At 42.8% G+C, this 20,077-nt stretch overlaps 1 protein-coding gene across 2 annotated transcripts in view; it reads left to right on the top strand.

The window, feature by feature from the left end:
• ube2kb (ubiquitin-conjugating enzyme E2Kb (UBC1 homolog, yeast)) overlaps nucleotides 1-20,077 on the top strand; it is a 39,608-nt gene that overhangs the window by 15,925 nt on the left and 3,606 nt on the right. For both annotated transcript variants that reach the window (XM_060916505.1, XM_060916506.1), the window contains 2 exons: nucleotides 9,200-9,299; nucleotides 9,503-9,631. In XM_060916505.1, the coding sequence (XP_060772488.1) occupies nucleotides 9,200-9,299; nucleotides 9,503-9,631 (229 nt within the window). The remainder of the gene's footprint in view (nucleotides 1-9,199; nucleotides 9,300-9,502; nucleotides 9,632-20,077) is intronic.

The following is a 20,077-nucleotide window of genomic DNA, read 5'->3' as shown; positions in this document are numbered from 1 at the left end:
GAGAATGGACAGATTGGTTCGAGCTGCCAGGAAGGATATAGTAACTCATAATCACTCTTTGCAACCGTGGTGAGCAGAAAAGCATCTCAGCATGCAACAGCAGAAGAACACAGATCTTAGAATCAAGAACAAGTTCCTGTTAAAGTGGCCGGTGAGGGGGTGTGTGTGTGTGTGTATATATATATATATATATATATATATATATATATATATATATATATATATATATATATGTATGTGTATATATATATGTATATGTGTGTGTATATATATATATATATATATATATATATATATATATATATATATATATATATATACACACACACACATATACATATATATATACACATACATTATATATATATATATATATATATATATATGTGTGTGTGTGTATATATATATATATATATATATATATATATATATATATATATATATATATATAGATAGATAGATAGATATAGCTAGCTTGCTAACACACTGCCTGGGGCTGTATTAGGTGGCACCTGCTCCTCCATGTAGTCCGACATGTTGCCAAAAAGAAAACGAGGTTATTATCGATTAGTTTGTTTGTGTGTCCAGGAGAGCGTGAGCTGGCCTAGCGAATAGAGTCTGGTGCAACTTGTGATGTCTGAGCATTTTCAGCCCAACCAACAGAATGTGCTTCGTATCCTGATCCTCAAGATCTCGCTGTAAAGCAGATCACGGACACATTTTAATTGCTCACAATCTAAAATCGTCATCTTGCTCACCCCTAATCAGGGGTTTCAACTAAATTTGAAAATCCAGCAACACACAACTCTTTGATTACGATTGTCTGGATCAATGAACATGGTGACAGCAGCTGTCGAGGTTACCCTTTTTGACCCGTACCACAGACTCTGAACAGATGAGATATTGGTTTTGAATTTCAAGTGGAGAATAAACAAACACCTGCTCTTCTGTTCAGTTATTGTTCAACATTCTGTCTTCATTGTACCAGAGCTGCAGTGTTTTGATGTTTAGACTTGCTAAACTACGATCCAGGACGCTGTGCAAGTTGACGACTGTGTGTGTGTGATGTGCTATCTTTGAATTTGGCTAAAATAAGCATGATGCAGCATGATTCAAGACACATTCTTATCAGTGATCCCACTGCCTGTTGAGTGGCACATGGGTGTAGCGATCATAGTAACAAGGTTCTTCTATAACCGCACCTGATTGTGTGTTACAGGGAAATGCAAGTGTGTGAAGACTGAACAATACAATGTGGCCTTTGATGGCATGTGTTTATAAGTGACCTTGTGCTTAGTAATCCCAAAACAGTAGTAAATCGGTGGCGTTAAAAGGAACGTGTTAACTTCGACAGCCCTAATTTATTTGACTTACAGTGGGGCAAAAAAGTATTTAGTCAGCCACCAATTGTGCAAGTTCTCCCACTTAAAAAGATGAGAGAGGCCTGTAATTTTCATCATAGGTACACTTCAACTATGAGAGACAGAATGGGGGGAAAGAATCCAGGAAATCACATTGTAGGATTTTTAATGAATTAATTGGTAAATTCCTCGGTAAAATAAGTATTTGGTCACCTACAAACAAGCAAGATTTCTGGCTCTCACAGACCTGTAACAACTTCTTTAAGAGGCTCCTCTGTCCTCCACTCGTTACCTGTATTAATGGCACCTGTTTGAACTCGTTATCAGTATAAAAGACACCTGTCCACAACCTCAAACAGTCACACTCCAAACTCCATTATGGCCAAGACCAAAGAGCTGTCAAAGGACACCAGAAACAAAATTGTAGACCTGCACCAGGTTGGGAAGACTGAATCTGCAATAGATAAGCAGCTTGGTGTGAAGAAATCAACTGTGGGAGCAATTATTAGAAAATGGAAGACATACAAGACCACTGATAATCTCCCTCGAACTGGGGCTCCACACAAGATCTCACCCCGTGGGGTCAAAATGATCACAAGAACGGTGAGCAAAAATCCCAGAACCACACGGGGGGACCTAGTGAATGACCTGCAGAGAGCTGGGACCAAAGTAACAAATGCCGCTTTTCCACTACAAACGCGGCTGAGCCGTGCCGTGCCGAGTCGAGCTGAGTCGGGCTGAGCGGGGCTATTGAAGTTGCATTTCGACTACAACCGCGCTGAACCGTGCTGGCTGGAAGTGGGTGGACACATTGGGTGGAGTTAGCGAAAGTGGGTGGACGTCATGTGATGTCGTTAAGCAGCGCAAACAGTGACATCAGTGACAGTGGCGGAACAAGTCAGAGCCGGGCCGGGGGCGGGGCAAATGACCGGGCCCTTTATTAAAGCTTATCATAACATCATTTTAGGCTACAAAATGTCCGCAACTGCGGTGTTTACCAATTTCAACACTACCGGGTGCAACTATGTTATTTAGTACATCAAGTCCTTCAAACGAACATGTAACTCAGAAACAAAAAACATTAGGATACTGTACATGGCTCATAATAAAACATCAATAGCCTATACTGCGCACATTATTTGAAGGGCATACGAATGAGCGCTCAGAGGTTGCAGCGGTGACAGGAAGAGTCAGAAATAAAAGGAGGGCGGTGCAAACCTCACTGAATGCACTGTTTACCAATTTCAACACTACGGGGTGCAACTATGTTATTTTGTACATTAAGTCCTTCAAACGAACATGTAACTCAGAAACAAAAAAACATTAGGCGACATACTGTACATGGCTCATAATAAAACATCAATAGCCTACTGCGCGCATTATTTGAAGGGCATACGGCGAGCCTTGCGCTCCGCGAACTCCTCCACGATGCTCTGTATGTCACTGATTCAGTGAGCTTTTCAGCGGTAGTCTCACGACCCGAATAGTAAACAATAAACATGGAGGACATGGAGTCGTTAGTGTTGCTGGTCTCGGTGCTGTGGCTTGTTGTCACCGACAACGCCAACAGATACTGGCAAGAGCGTATAGATGAGGCGAGGCGCATAAGGCTTCAGAAATTCTCGTAATTCGTAATTATTCTTCTTCCGGGTTTGCGGTGTTTACAGATCCCAGCGCGCTCGCGGGGCGTGTGTGGGCATGTGAGGACACGCCTCCTCACCAATCAGTGCACAGGGGAGTGTCTGCTCACGCCTCCAGCCTCAGTCGGCTCGCTTTGGCTCGCTTCAGCCCCACTCCAAAACGGTGCGAGTTTTAGGGGCTAAGCAGGGCTGAAACGAGCTGAGTCGTGCTGGTTTTTGGTAGTCGAAACGCGAGCCGTGTCGGGCTGAAGTGAGCTGAAGCGAGCTGAAGTGAGCTGAAGCGAGCTGAAGTGAGCTGAAAAAGGGTAGTGGAAAAGGGCCAAAAGGCTACCATCAGTAACACACTACGCCGCCAGGGACTCAAATCCTGCAGTGCCAGACGTGTCCCCCTGCTTAAGCCAGTACATGTCCAGGCCCGTCTGAAGTTTGCTAGAGAGCATTTGGATGATCCAGAAGAGGATTGGGAGAATGTCATATGGTCAGATGAAACCAAAATAGAACTTTTTGGTTAAAACTAAACTTGTCGTGTTTGGAGGAGAAAGAATGCTGAGTTCATGGATTAAAGTTTTCCGTCGCTACGACGGATTTCCATCAACTGGGACCGCTAAAGGTCAATAATGAGAGTGATGCAGATCCGAGGAAAAAAAAAAGGGGGGGGGTAGGCCCATAGGTCTGACACCGATGTGATTTAGAACTTCACCAAGCTGCTGTGATTGCCTGTTGTTGAACCCTTTCTTGCGCTATGTTTGAGTATATGTAAAGGAACAAGTTGTTGCGCTAGATAGGCCTAAATAAATAAATACAGCCTCCGCTACTGTCTAGTCCCGGGGAGGCTCGGCGTAGGCAGCGAGCCGTGGTGCTCGGCTTGAGTTTCGTTTCTATCGGCGGCTCCAGCCCGACTTTGCACGCTCGTAACTCGGCCAGGGGAGGTCCCAGCCTCTCCAAACTTGGCAGCCAGCGACCTCTGCCCAATGAACCAGCGCTGCCAGGGCGGGCCAGCCCCGCGCCTCGGGACGCGATTCACCCAGACCCGGCGCCGTGGGGGGCGAAAGGGGGCGTCGCCCCCTCAACGGAGACTCAGATCACTTAATTGTTTTCTTATGAAAAAATAATGTATTATAGACGTATTAATAATTTGCATTTTGAAATACGAAATATTAAGTGGTTGCGCATTGCACAAAAATACATTTCACATAAATCACTACTAAAACTGGCACGGTAGAACAAATCTGATTGGTTGTTATGACACAAGTGCACTGTCTCTGCAATATCCTGTAATATGCAGTCAAGTTTACGGGAGTAGTCTTTCCCCCACCGAATTAAACGAATTCAATCACAATATTGTGAATCCATTTTCTTTCTTTGTAGGCTAAGTTTATCTCCGTTTATGTTGTTCATATATGGTCCGCTTTGTGCGCGAATAGCGTAAGAATATGTGTCGTTGACGTCACCCCCCCATGCAGCGGGGGTGAAAATTCATCACTTCAGAGTGTTTTGTCCCCTACACGCCTAAACTGGGATTGCGGATTAAGTGGTTAGCGTTGACTCGGTGCGAGTCAGGAAGGCTATTACTGGTGCAGCCGCGGGGTCTGTTGATTTTTTTAAATTATAATTTTGGCCGCCGAGCCAAGTACCTTAGACTTGCATTGACGTTTTGTTTTCATGCCGTGGAGCTATTTGTATGTATTTTAAATTTAAAGGACTTGGCTGTAGGTTTGTGTGTGTGTTTTATGTTTGGCATCTTTCCGGTTGTAACGCGTGTCTGTGAGAAAATTGGAGGGGAGGGTTAACAGGTGGGCACGGGTGTTGATAAAGCGCAACTGCCCTGGTAATATGTCACATGATTTTCCCGTACTAAAGCAACCTTCGGGGCCGTGGTTTTGTGGTTGGTGCAGTTAATTGTTTGAAACACGTTGTCAGACCGCCATCACTACTACACACTATATGAACAATATTTGCCCCCTTGCGATTTCTAATTGCCCCCTTAGTAAACTGTTCCTGGCGCCGGGCCTGGATTCACCCCGGGGCGAGCCGCGGCGCTCCGCATCAGTTTCCTTTTAACGGCGGCTCCACTGATGAAACAATGTGGCTGTCCTATTACTAGGCAACTATTTGCCTACTACTAATACTAGGCCTATTGTAGTAGTAGTAATAATAATAATAATAATAATAATATTTGCCTATTGAAAGGTGATCAGGTGAAAAATCTAAACAGCCCTGTTGAAGCCGCAGCAAGATCTATGCTATTAAGCCTTTTGTAGGTTAAACAGGCTTCGGCACACAATGTTCTGGAAAGGCTGTGTTTTTCTTTGGTTTGATTAGCCTACGATTTAATCTTTAAACATTATGGTTTCAGCAGTTCGCTTAAACATTGGAGGCTGCAGAGTCGGGCTGCAAGATTTCCCGACACTTGTTTAAGATGCCAAACTTTATAGTAAGGAGAAAATAATTCCACAGTATTTAGTGCCTCGTCAGTCTCAAAAATTAATAGTGAAGGACCAACGTGAATTAAGTCCCAAAAAACCATCTCGTAGGCCTATATTTTACATTTTCAAAAAAGTCCGGAATTGGAAGTCGGTCAGTGGAGTGTAATGAAGTGTCTCATTCACTCAGCACAAAAGGTCAGAAAACAGTGGAGAAAACAGCGATTGCTTAAATAGGCTACTAATGGTTTACATTAGTAATTTAATGTATGTGACAAATTCATTGATTAAATAGATAAAGAAGCGAATACTCCGAAGCTCAAAATTCAGGAAAGTGGCTCCGGTGTCGCAAGTGCACAAGAACAGTTATTTGAAAGTTAACCTAATGAATTTGTGCGTGCGATTTCATGAGGAACCGGGACAATTGGCATTCGGTGAAAGATTCACACCTGTGACTCATTATATTCGCGCGCGCCCTCTCGCCCACTGTTGCTTCGTTTTCCCGATTTACACGAGTGTCTGAAGATGGAGTTTTCAGAAATCTCCACTCTGCCCAGAGTTTGCAAAAGTAGCTGTTTTCAGTGACTGAAACCTCTGTATAGGTGTGAATGAGAGGTGCAACCGAATAAATAAATATGCGTCTTTTTTATCCGGCTGCATGTAGGCCATCACTGCACAAAGCCTCTAATGTTGAAATGGTAGTAATACTTGTTAAAATAATAGTAGGCTAATTTCCACATTAATTGGTAAAATGTCCCAAGGGATGTGATGGGGGGGGGGGGATGGCCGTTTTATAAGGGGGATGATTTGAGATTTTTATTTCAGAAGGGGGATGCCTCCACCCACATCCCCCCTCAACTCGAGTACTGCGTATAAGGCCATATTTCACCTGACGTAGGCCCTTCGATTTCCATCACTAGAGCACGTCGAATTACTTTTGGTTTTGCCAGCATGGACGCACTTCTTTTAAATGAAGGCACAGATGTGTCAGACATCGACGAAACGGTAAAGTATAAGTGGAGATGGGCTTGGCGAAATGAAATGGGCGATAATGGCAAGCTCCTGCTGCTGTGCCAAGGAAAAAGAAACAAAAACAGGCATCAGGTGTTGCCAAATGCCTTTGCCTTCACTGCGAAGAAGCAGAAAAAGTGAACTTTCGCTTTACTTTTCTTGTTTCCTGGCTTTATTTCAACAGATTTTATTTTTCTTTCTGTTCCACTCTTTTGAAAGCATGGTTCAAGTTCGACTGCACTTGCACTTTTCTCTTAACCACTGCTGTGCATTACTAAAGTACTGTTGAAATAAATTTGCACTTTGCGCTGAAAACTTGATGTTTCATCATGAATAGCCAGTAATGACAATGGTAAAGTCTTGCCTTAGCTTTAGTCATTGTTAAAATTATGTAAATGTACTATAAGTAGGGGCCGAGGGGATAATGGACAACACGGCGTTTAAAATTTGACGCATCGCTGACGTGGTAGGGGCCAACGACATGGAGCTTTTTTTTTTCTTCAGTCAGATGATTTTTTTTTTTTTTTTTTTTTTGCTTTAATCCATGTGAGTTGCATCCAAAGAACACCATACCTACTGTGAAGCATGGGGGTGGAAACATCATGCTTTGGGGCTGTTTTTCTGCAAAGGGACCAGGACGACTGATCCGTGTAAAGGAAAGAATGAATGGGGCCATGTATCGTGAGATTTTGAGTGAAAACCTCCTTCCATCAGCAAGGGCATTGAAGATGAAACGTGGCTGGGTCTTTCAGCATGACAATGATCCCAAACACACCACCCGGGCAACGAAGGAGTGGCTTCGTAAGAAGCATTTCAAGGTCCTGGAGTGGCCTAGCCAGTCTCCAGATCTCAACCCCATAGAAAATCTTTGGAGGGAGTTGAAAGTCCGTGTTGCCCAGCGACAGCCCCAAAACATCACTGCTCTAGAGATCTGCATGGAGGAATGGGCCAAAATACCAGCAACAGTGTGTGAAAACCTTGTGAAGACTTACAGAAAACGTTTGACCTCTGTCATTGCCAACAAAGGGTATATAACAAAGTATTGAGATGAACTTTTGTTATTGACCAAATACTTATTTTCCACCATAATTTGCAAATAAATTCTTTAAAAATCAATGTGATTTTCTGGATTTTTTTTTCTCATTTTGTCTCTTAGTTGAGGTATACCTATGATGAAAATTACAGGCCTCTCTCATCTTTTTAAGTGGGAGAACTTGCACAATTGGTGACTGACTAAATACTTTTTTGCCCCACTGTAAATCTGATTGGTTCAACCAATCAACCGCTCACTTTACCTCATGATTATCAAGTAAAGCTGCAGGTAGACTTTCTCTTGTGCTACTGATTTCAGCATGAAGTAAAAAAGAAAATAAATGAACATGTGGAAAAAAAAAAGTCTCCGCATTTGGTATTGTGTGTAACGTCTTTCTTATTGCGCTGCAAAAAAGTATTATGCATTTTTTTCCCCTTTTTTTCCCCACTTTAATGTTAAAGTCCTCAGTTTAAATCCGTTGAAACAGCTTCTGGTTATTTCTCCTCCTTTCTTAAAGGAACAGTCCACCGTACTTGCATAATGAAATATGCTCTTATCTGAATTGAGACGAGTTGCTCCGTACCTCTCCGAGCTTTGCGCAACCTCCCAGTCAGTCAGACGTGCTGTCACTCCTGTTAGCAATGTAGCTAGGCTCAGCATGGCCAATGGTATTTTTTGGGGCTGTAGTTAGATGCGACCAAACTCTTCCACGTTTTTCCTGTTTACATAGGTTTATATGACCAGTGATATGAAACAAGTTCAGTTACACAAATTAAAATGTAGCGATTTTCTATGCTATGGAAAGTCCGCACTATAATGACAGGCGTACTAACACTTTCTGCGCGCTTCGACAGCGCATTGATACAGAGCTCAGATATCAATGCGCTGTCGAAGCGCGCAGAAGGTGTTAGTACGCCTGTCATTATAGTGCGGACTTTCCATAGCATAGAAAATCGCTACGTTTCAATTTGTGTAACTGAACTTTTTTCATATCACTGGTCATATGAACCTATGTAAACAGGAAAAATGCGGAAGAGTTTGGTCGCATCTAACTACAGCCCCAAAAAATACCATTGGCCATGCTGAGCCTAGCTACATTGCTAACAGGAGTGACAGCGCATCTGACTGCGTCTGACTGACTGGGAGGTCGCGCAAAGCTTGGTGAGGTACGGAGCAGGTCGTCTCAATTCAGATAAGAGCATATTTCATTATGGAAGTACGATGGACTGTTCCTTTAAAATGGCAATTTATTTTGTAAAGAATTTTTTTTTTTTTTAGTAGTTTGAACTTCATGAATGAACACGTTGGTCTGTTTTCACTTGGGTTAATAGTTTTCCTACATTGTACACAGTGCTGCTGATTGTGGGATTGAACCATCGATTTATCTCGACCTGAAGAGAGCAGTGCAGCAGCGCTTTAGTACTCGAGCCCGTCCAGCTCTCTTGGCTCCAGATCGGATTCCAAAGTGTTGACTTGTTCATATTAAATGCTAACCTCGCTGCCAGCACCACCGTGCTCGTCATTCTGGAGATCACTCACTACCCACAGCAAGTCTCGAACTTCACTGGATTCTCTAACAGCGTTTCCTTCTACACTTTTTTCAAATGGCACCGGAATTACTAAGCACATGTTTAATGTGCTCCAGGGTGAAGTTTGGCTTTAATCTCCGAGGGATTTCTACACCAGAAATAGTAATGAACTAACAGATACGTACCTCTTTGCTCTCTGCAGGGCTGCAGCGATGACTCTGCGCACAGTTTTGCTCTCACTACAGGCTTTACTAGCTGCAGCCGAGCCCGATGACCCTCAGGACGCTGTAGTAGCCAATCAGGTAGATGTGTGTGTGTGTGTGTGTGAGAATGTGTCATAACGGCTCTGTTATGAGTCTTATGTGTAGATGTTGTTTAATCTCAAGTGGCTTATTATTAATTTATACTGTGTGCTAAACAGAAACGAGGAAAACAAAATGCAGAATTATTTACTGTGATAAACTCTGTGGTGTTTACATTACATTCTGTACTTTGGTTCTTTCAGTATAAACAGAATCCTGAGATGTTCAAACAGACTGCTCGACTGTGGTCTCATGTTTACGCTGGTGCTCCCGTCTCTAGTCCCGAATACACACGCAAAATAGACAAACTCTGTGCCATGGGCTTTGACAAAGTAAGTACTTTAGTAACTACAGACAGCATTTTGTAGTTATCAGTTATGTGCAATAGCAAATGTAAAAGGCTGCTTCTTTTTTAAATTGATTTCTTTGAGGGGAATCAAGCTGACGGTGCAAAATGTACCGAATTTTGGTCGCTGGAGCGTTTTTGCAGTGTCCCTTTTTTCTCAGGTTTTTTTTTTTTTTTTATATCTGGAGCAATGGTTCTCAACTAGTTTTGCTTCAGAGCCAGTGTTTAACATTTTCATCGTCACATGATGTCCACACTACATTAAAGGTCATAGGCAAGGGTCAGAGGTGAAACGTAGAATATCAACTTTATTCTCTAGAAGAACGACCCAAAAAACGAATTAAATCTTCCTGGTGTCTAATTTGCACCCCAACATTGAATAAAACGGTTAAAATATACTGGTTTGCACAAGTTCCAAGGGTTTGTTTACATCTCACTTACGTGCACTTTTACCACCAGGGGACCGTCATCGTGACGTTATTCAAAGCAAACAGACTGGGAGCAGCTCTGTGTTTACTTGCGAACCGAGCACACGTGTACGGACTTCGGTCGTGAGAGGTTGTGTAAAATGTCTGATAGCGATTTTGAAGTAGGAACTCTTCAAATTGAATATCGAGAGGTGAAACCATACATGTATGAACCTAATCGGTGAATGTGGCTCACTGGTTTGACTGTGCGACCTCAGAATCGGGCAGCGACTCGGCCGACTCTGATCGCAGTGACCCCGGACCTCAACAAGACTCGCGCCCAAACGATTTATCCTGGTAGTTATGATCAATTCTTACTTTCTTCATAATACTAAATAAGAGCCCTTTTGAAGAATAATTAAACCACCCGGGCACATACACAATCCCTATAATATAAAGTGGATTCATTTATATTGCTAATAGTAATACAAGCATTATATTAGGGATGGCGAAAACTAAAAAAAATCTTGACCGACCACCGAGCCTCATTAGCCGGTTAAAGTCGGTTAACCTCCATCCATCCATCCATCCATTATCTGTAGCTGCTTTATCCTGTTCTACAGGGTCGCAGGCAAGCTGGAGCCTATCCCAGCTGACTACGGGTGAAAGGCGGGGTACACCCTGGACAAGTCACCAGGTCATCACAGGGCTGACACAGACACAGACAACCATTCACACTCACATTCACACCTACGGTCAATTTAGAGTCACCAGTTAACCTAACCTGCATGTCTTTGGACTGTGGGGGAAACCGGAGCACCCAGAGGAAACCCACGCGGACACGGGGAGAACATGCAAACTCCACACAGAAAGGCCCTCGTCGGCCACGGGGCTCGAACCCAGGACCTTCTTGCTGTGAGGCGACAGCGCTAACCACTACACCACCGTGCCGCCTGTCGGTTAACCTATGAGTTTAAAATTCTAGAATTGGAATTATTACAGGGATGTAAACGGTGCGCCTTTTGGCGGATGCCGCCCTCTCCATGGCTGAATCGCGCAGATCCGACTTTCCTTTCCCAAGGGGGGGCGTTGGAGCGTCCGACCACAACTTCTTCAAAGCAAATTCTGCATATAAGCAAATGCCGCCACAGTCCACGAAACACAAGAAGTACAAGCACGAGAAGAAGACAGCAAATCAGAAAGCCGCGCATGCCCGCGCCGAAGCCACGCAAAATTTAATGTGCGCAGCTTCCGTGCAAACGTGCGCAGCCCCCCGATCCACTGCCTTCCTCCCACACCCCCCACGCCTCATGGACTGCAACGGCACCCGCCTATTTAGTAATTTTAATACAGAATCCACCTTGAAATTACATTCAGACACTCCAACGCCCCCCCCCCCCCCCCCCCAAAAAAAACGGATCTGCGCGATTCAAAAAAAAAAAAAGTCGGCATCTGCGCCTAGTTTGTGTGGAGAGATATGATCTGCAATAACATGAATTGTTGGCTACAGACCGAAACACACTTTCAGAATGCACTGGCCAAGGCAGGACTAAACTCGATGTGCCTTCTAATAATAATTAAAAAAAAAAACAGAATAGTAATTTGTAAGCTAAAAAGCCTGTGTCTACACTTTTGCAGAGTGGCAGCGGGAGGGCGGGACATGACTGAATGGGTGTTTCTGATTTGTTAGCTCTCTTTAACTGGGGCGGGACATGACTGAATGGGTGTTTCTAATTTGTCAGCTGTCGTCCTTACACCGCATGGCACGCCCCAAGCGTTTACAACATGGAATTCCAAGTCCTCCGCTCCAAAATCGGCAGCTTCAAAACGATTTTTTTTTTTTTTTTTTAAACCGACAACCAAAAAAAAATTAACCGGTTGACATTGAGTCGGTCAACCACCGGTCAAACGGTCATCGGTTAACATCCCTACATTATACTATTTATAGCCTACTCTAAGCGAGGAAATATCCCTTTTGTCTCATTTCCACAATGACTGTACAGGATCCCTCAGGATTCTTGACTTGTCAATTGCAAGCAAAGGTAAAAATGTTTACCTCCAATCTTCTCCTTTTTGCTTGAGCGTTGCTGCTCCGTTTCTTCTTTGACTGCTTGATTGTGTGTTCGAATTTTGTTGGAACAGCGTCAGGTTTGAGCCTTCTCTGTCCAACACTGACACCTAAACTCTCCAACAGCTGGGGTTTCTTCAAAAAGTGATCGGAGCACAGAGTGGCGTATTTACCCGGCTGCCAACCCTCTCGCTTCACGCGCACAACCCACTCTCTCCACCTCTTCTCTTGAAAAAAGGTAAAAACTTCTTCCTGAACCGGTCCCGTTGTTACAGTTCACTGCACACCAATAAGGCATGGGGTTTCTCTTTGGAAATTCCCAAACGCACATCTGCATTCAAGCCGAACGGCAACGCAAATAAGCGGAAGTGGACTCAACTCAAGCGGTTTGTCTGTCTTGAATGACGTCACGCGCCGAGTGGTCACGAAAATCGCCGAACGGAATGCGCCGTGATCCGTGCTAACTTATTTTAATTATTACTTATTAACAATACTTCTTGGGACCAGAAGAAAATTACAGAGAGTTTTTTTAACATATAAAGTTTCAAATGTGCATAAATTGAAAACCTTTGCCTATGACCTTTTAAAGCTGATTATTACATGTAAGTTGTTACGGAACAAAGAATTGCATATTAATTTTATGAACAATTGTCCATTGCAAAGGCCGAATAAAATGAATAATCATTTACTACCTCATAACAGGAAACAAATCAACTTGGATACTGAGTTAAGGTTGTACCTCAAGTATACAGTGGAAAATCAGTTTATTAAAGGCAACGCGCATGCTTAATCAAGCGCAGAATGAATTATTCACATGACATTAATATGAAAACGGGCCACTATATAAATCATACATCATCCTGAGTAAGTGCAATTTCCTACCAAATTGTCTACTCAATATGAAAAATGCACAGCTATGAGGATTAACAAGAAGAGCTGAAATCATAGTCTGTGTGAATCAAAGGGAAACCTGAGAATGTGATTTCATTAAAAAAAAGTCTCTCAAAATCAGGATGCGTCATTTAGTTTAAGTTAATGCGTGTTAAGGTCTGATGTTTTGTGTCCTCCCATTCTCCTCCAGAGAACGTGTCAGGTTGTTTTTCAAATGATTTGTGGCAGATTTGCGCTGAGGGTCTCTCTGGTCATGTTGACAGCAGCAGGTAAAACAAGTCCCTGTAACCGTGTGGGGCTTTTCACTTTGAAACATGAGGAGCGAATGTGAACGATGTGCAAAGCTCCTGAATGGTATACACACTTTTTTGATAATTTGAGATGTATCCAAGTCGTTGCTTTCTTTTGTGGGAGGAAAAAAAACTGGCTTGTTCTTCATGGTTTTGTCTCTAAATAACCTACTTTATGAATTTCCATGATTAAGCTTTCCTCAGCCTATAACGTCTTCACAAACCGTGCTCGTCATGTTTTCCTTTTCCTTGCATAGTCAGTCCCCCCCCCCCCCGCCTTTTAGAGGAAGAGGGAATTTCACTCTTGGCACCGTGTCGGTGAATTAGTCCCAAAATTGACATTTTTTTCCTCTCCGCTAAAACAGCAGCTATGGAGAGCATTCCTTTATTATTGCAACTCCAAAAAAAGTTGGAAAGCTGTGCAAAATGTGAATAAAAACGACAAAATATTTAATGTTCAAACTAAAATTGTGCGTGTATGTATGTGTTATATACACGCACAGTAAATGTACACTCATTCTGAATTTGAAATGTACACTCATTCTGAATTTGATGCCTGCACCACATTTCAAAAATGTTGGGACAGGTCAATGAAAGACTGGGAAAGCTGTGAATGATCTGAACACCTGTTTGGAACATTCTGTAGGTAAAGGGGGATCCTCGAAAGGCTCAGTCGTTCACAAGTAAGGATGGCGTGAGGTTCACCACTTTGTGAAAATGACATGGGCAAATAGTCCAATAGTTTAAAGGAGAACTGAAGTCATTTTTAAACTTGCTTTATTTCTTACGTGTTATTCAATTACGTTTTCGGTTTTAGTAACCTTATATCGTGACTCGTATTGGTAACTAATCGCAGTTAAATATTATACTTATCGGCCTATTCGGTAGTTCGTTTGGTCCACGGCAGGCGTCGCTTATCCGCGCGGTCTTAACGAGACTTCAAAACGTGAAGTGTCAGCCAGGTGTCAGTGCCGCCATTTTGAAAACTGTTTTCCAAATGAAATATTGCACAAAAACGAGTTTAATTGACGATTACTGGCTACTTTTTTCAAACTTTCCTGATCGCTAACAAAACAAACAAAATTTCCGGCTTGATTACGTCAGCATTCGAAAGCGGGCGCGCGCGTCTTTTGACAACGTTGGCAGACGTCGGTCACTTTGATTTCCGCTGTACGTTTTACTTACATCCTGCGATGTCTCGCACAGGTCTCAACGAATTTTGTAGAGTTGAGTCGGATACTCAGCTGAAACGAGTATCCGGTACGGATAAAGCACTTTTGCTGAGTACGAGTATTATACGAGTAATATGAGTCAATATTTGTGCTCGGACTGAATGAAAATCCTCACACAGCGTCACAGCGCCCCTTCCCCTACACACACCGCTCTGCTCACTCACACAGAGAACAGCTCTCTGTCTCTCCGGTTCGCGGCTCTTTTCCGTTAACATTTCGGGTTTCTTCAGCTTCAAGTTTTTTTATTTCAGTTTGTACAGTGGGGCAAAAAAGTATTAGTCACCAATTGTGCAAGTTCTCCCACTTAAAAAGATGAGAGGCCTGTAATTTTCATCATAGGTATACCTCAACTATGAGAGACAAAATGAGGAAAAAAAATCCAGAAAATCACATTGTCTGATTTTAAAGAATTTATTTGCAAATTATGGTGGAAAATAAGTATTTGGTCAATAACAAAAGTTCATCTCAATACTTTGTTATATACCCTTTGTTGGCAATGACAGAGGTCAAACGTTTTCTGTAAGTCTTCACAAGGTTTTCACACACTGTTGCTGGTATTTTGGCCCATTCCTCCATGCAGATCTCCTCTAGAGCAGTGATGTTTTGGGGCTGTTGCTGGGCAACACGGACTTTCAACTCCTTCCAAAGATTTTCTATGGGGTTGAGATCTGGAGACTGGCTAGGCCACTCCAGGACCTTGAAATGCTTCTTACGAAGCCACTCCTTCGTTGCCCGGGCGGTGTGTTTGGGATCATTGTCATGCTGAAAGACCCAGCCACGTTTCATCTTCAATGCCCTTGCTGATGGAAGGAGGTTTTCACTCAAAATCTCACGATACATGGCCCCATTCATTCTTTCCTTTACACGGATCAGTCGTCCTGGTCCCTTTGCAGAAAAACAGCCCCAAAGCATGATGTTTCCACCCCCATGCTTCACAGTAGGTATGGTGTTCTTTGGATGCAACTCAGCATTCTTTCTCCTCCAAACACGACAAGTTGAGTTTTTACCAGAAAGTTCTATTTTGGTTTCATCTGACCATATGACATTCTCCCAATCCTCTTCTGGATCATCCAAATGCTCTCTAGCAAACTTCAGACGGGCCTGGACATGTACTGGCTTAAGCAGGGGGACACGTCTGGCACTGCAGGATTTGAGTCCCTGGCGGCGTAGTGTGTTACTGATGGTAGCCTTTGTTACTTTGGTCCCAGCTCTCTGCAGGTCATTCACTAGGTCCCCCCGTGTGGTTCTGGGATTTTTGCTCACCGTTCTTGTGATCATTTTGACCCCACGGGGTGAGATCTTGCGTGGAGCCCCAGATCGAGGGAGATTATCAGTGGTCTTGTATGTCTTCCATTTTCTAATAATTGCTCCCACAGTTGATTTCTTCACACCAAGCTGCTTACCTATTGCAGATTCAGTCTTCCCAGCCTGGTGCAGGGCTACAATTTTGTTTCTGGTGTTCTTTGACAGCTCTTTGGTCTTGGCCATAGTGGAGTTTGGAGTGTGACTGTTTGAGGTTGTGGACAGGTGTCTTTTATACTGATAACGAGTTCAAACAGGTGCCATTAATACAGGTAACGAGTGGAGGACAGAGGAGCCTCTTAAAGAAGAAGTTACAGGTCTGTGAGAGCCAGAAATCTTGCTTGTTTGTAGGTGACCAAATACTTATTTTACCGAGGAATTTACCAATTAATTCATTAAAAATCCTACATTGTGATTTCCTGGATTCTTTCCCCCCATTCTGTCTCTCATAGTTGAGGTATACCTATGATGAAAATTACAGGCCTCGCTCATCTTTTTAAGTGGGAGAACTTGCACAATTGGTGGCTGACTAAATACTTTTTTGCCCCACTGTACTTACTTATAACCAGTAGAGTTCTGGTAAACATGGGTTCGTTCAGATGTGGTGCTTGGTAGAAAGCGATTCGCGTTGCGTCTGCCTGTCAGAGATTTTTTTTTTTGACTTCACGCATTGACAGACACTTTCTTCCTGTAATTCATGTAAAAAATAAAGGTAGTAGTGGTATAAGTATTACAAATTAAGCTACACACACACTACCGGTCGTCAGAGTTTTTTTTTTTTTTTTTAAACCGTCAGTTGGCTCTAACCAGTTTTATTTTACTTCACGCACTGAGTGTCTGACACTTTCTAGGTAGCAGTGGTATAAATATTATTACAAATTAAGCTACACACACACCTGGTGTGGAAAAAAAAATCACACTGATCATAAAAAAATTAAAAGTTAAAAATAGAAAGTTGAGTATGAAAACTCTTGTTCATTACATTTCATTTCATAATTGCAACCACATGTATTCATTGTTGCAAAACTTGTTCTGGAAATAGTTCGTTTGCTATCGTGATCAAAACCATTGATCTGAAGCTCAATGCTGTTCTGTAAATAGTTTTCTAATCAGCAATAAATATAACAATTTCTGATCAACCCATATCAATCGCATGCTTAAAATAACATACTGGTTAAAGCCCCGCCCGTTTCAAGACAACCAGACCCACTGCTGGGTTAGGCCCCGCCCACTCAGAGTACGGCTCCAGATAATGCTGTACTCGCTCATCCCTAGAATCTCGTTTACGGCCATCGCTTTGACATATGGACTGATATTACAGAGCATATTTCAAACACTCAGAACTTGCTATAGCAGTGACAAAATAGCTCTCAAAAATACTTTCCTATATTTAATAAAATGAGAATTAGAATTCTGATAATTAAAAAATTTGCCCTCAGTTCTCCTTTAAGAACAGAGCAAGGAATTTAATCACAGAAATCTCTAAGTGATGTAAGGTTAAATATCGAAAACCAACACTGAACGCCCGTCACCTTCGATCCCTCAGGCAGCACTGCGTTAAAAACTGACATGAGTGTGTAAAGGATGTTACTCCATGGGCTCAGGATCACTTTGGAAAACTGTTGTTGGTAAACATAATTCTTCATGTCTACAAGTGCCAAAGCAAAAGCCAGATAATCAACAACATGCAGAAACCCTGGCAAATTCTCTGGGCCTGAGCTCAGCGGAGACGGACGGACACAAAGTGTGTTATGGTCTGAGGAGTCCCCGTTTCAAATTGTTTTTAGAAAAGCATGGACGTTTTGTCCTCCAAGGCTAAAGAGGAAAAGGACCATCCAGATTGTTACCAGCACCTGTGATGGTACGAGGGTGTGTTACTTGCACATCTGTGAAGGCTCCATTAATGCTGAAAGGTACAGACAGGTTTTGGAGCAACATGTGCAACATCCATACATCCCCCAAATATTTTTTTCATTTGCATTTATCAACATATCTCTTCCCAGCAGTCTGTGGCCCAATCATCAAGGGCCTTTGTTTGATACAGTAGGTGTGTTTCCTATAGCCAGTGAGGTGCACACAGATAATGGAATATTATTAACAAGGGTTGCCAGTTTTCAGCAATATGTGATTTTGTGGATTTCAGCCCAACTACATATTTAAAAAAAAAAAACACACGCACGAGACATGAAACTACCCCAAAGATCAACTCGGGTGTTGGAAAAGTGGGACTTTTTCCTCACCCTTTACATGTGAAGCAAGGTCATTGTGGTGCACATGGCAGATTCTACCATAACAGAGGCCAGTTAAGTTCCATCTCCTTAAATTGCTGAATTGATTATTTTGATCATTCTATTAAGTTTTTCTAGTAGCATTTGGGGTCTTGGACATTCACAGTAAATTTTAGGACAGTAGTCCTGGTAACTAATTAATAAAAGCCTGACATGACAGACATGCTAAATGACAATAGAAACACATCGGTTTCTGTCATCAAAATCTGACCGACAAACTAACGTCTACCATCATATTCTGACAGACACTCTAGAGCAGGGGTGGGCAATTATTTTTTCCATGGGGCCACATGAGAAACAGAAGATTTTGTGGAGGGCCGGACCAAAAGGCTGAACTAAATTCTGCATAATATTAATTGTATTTCTTTATATAAAGTAGTAAATAACATTGTTTTTACAAGCTGGTAAGAGTATGGAAAAAACGAGGTTGCTTTACAAAAAAAAAAAAGTCATTTATTCAATCAAATTTCCCAAAACAATGGTTAACAAACACTACGTTCACACTGCAGGCTGAAGTGACTCAAATCCGATTTTTTCGCCCATATGTGACCTGTATCCGATCTTTTATTGACAATATGAACGACACAGATCCGATTTTTTCAAATCCGACCCAGGCCGTTTGGATATGTGGTCCTAATTCCGATTCCTATCCGATCTTTTCATATGCGACTTCAGTCTGAACTGCCAGGTCGCATTCATCCGACTTACACGTCAACAAGCCACAAACGTCACTATTCTGCGCTGAAGTAGGCGGCGGGTCTCTCAACATGGCTTTGATGTTCCTTTGAACGGAGGTTGCAGTCACTACCCCGCAGAACGCCTGAGCCAAAACCCTTGCCCTCTTCCTTCTCAACCTCCTCCTTAACATCAGGCTATTGTGCATGTTCTGGCTCCGTCGCAACAACAACTGCATCATCGCCAGGTACTCCATGCTGGCTACTGTCATACACAGGAAACTTTAGGTTACTTCCATAAACACTGGCCATGCTCACTGCGTGACGTCGTCGTATCCTGCAATGCGCATGCGGAACACTTTTAGGTCGCTTTTCGCTCATACTGAGGATCACATACAAGTCGCATATATTTGTTAATGTGAACGACCTCACAAAAAAATCGGAATTGAGCATTAAGCCTTGCAGTGTGAACGTAGTGTAAATGTGAACATTTGTACCATATTTTTTTTTCAGTCACATTCACCCCAAAACACAATAAAGACATCACAATATTGTCTTTCTACTCCAAATATCAAGCAAGATACATCATATTATAATAATGATGCCCACATTTGTAGTCTAATCACCTCATTTGGTGTTTTTTATTTGTTCAGTGAGAGAAATCTAGTCTCTGTTGGTCTTTAACGAGTGCATCAGAGTCAGGTTGAATGTCTGAGGTGGAGATGCGAAGCACAGCTGACAGATGATCATCAGTGAGAGAGGATCTATACCTGGATTTGTTAAACTTCATCACTGAAAATGTTTGTTCACATATGTAGGTAGAGCCAAAGAGAACAAACATCTGAGCATGTCTCCTCAAGTTTGTTGAAAGTCCTGTATTCGGCATCTACCTTTCTTCTTTTTGTGGACATTTTGGGGACTAAAGTCTTCTTGTGATCTGCTCGCAACAACGTCGATTCGGTGTAGGTATCAGATCTACAGATCGGCTCGGGCTCCGGCGCCTGCTGGTGACGTCACACTATGTGATTGGCTGGACCGTTTGAAGGATGACGTACAAGTTTGTGGTTGGTCTGGACAAATTACGGAAGTAGTTATCGCGGGGGGTGGCACGGTGGTGTAGTGGTTAGCGCTGTCGCCTCACAGCAAGAAGGTCCGGGTTCGAGCCCCGTGGCCGGTGAGGGCCTTTCTGTGCGGAGTTTGCATGTTCTCCCCGTGTCCACGTGGGTTTCCTCCGGGTGCTCCGGTTTCCCCCACAGTCCAAAAACATGCAGGTTAGGTTA

This window comes from Neoarius graeffei, chromosome 3, assembly GCF_027579695.1.
Source record: "Neoarius graeffei isolate fNeoGra1 chromosome 3, fNeoGra1.pri, whole genome shotgun sequence".
Taxonomy (NCBI): Eukaryota; Metazoa; Chordata; class Actinopteri; order Siluriformes; family Ariidae; genus Neoarius; species Neoarius graeffei.
This window is presented reverse-complemented; position numbering and strand designations above follow the sequence as displayed.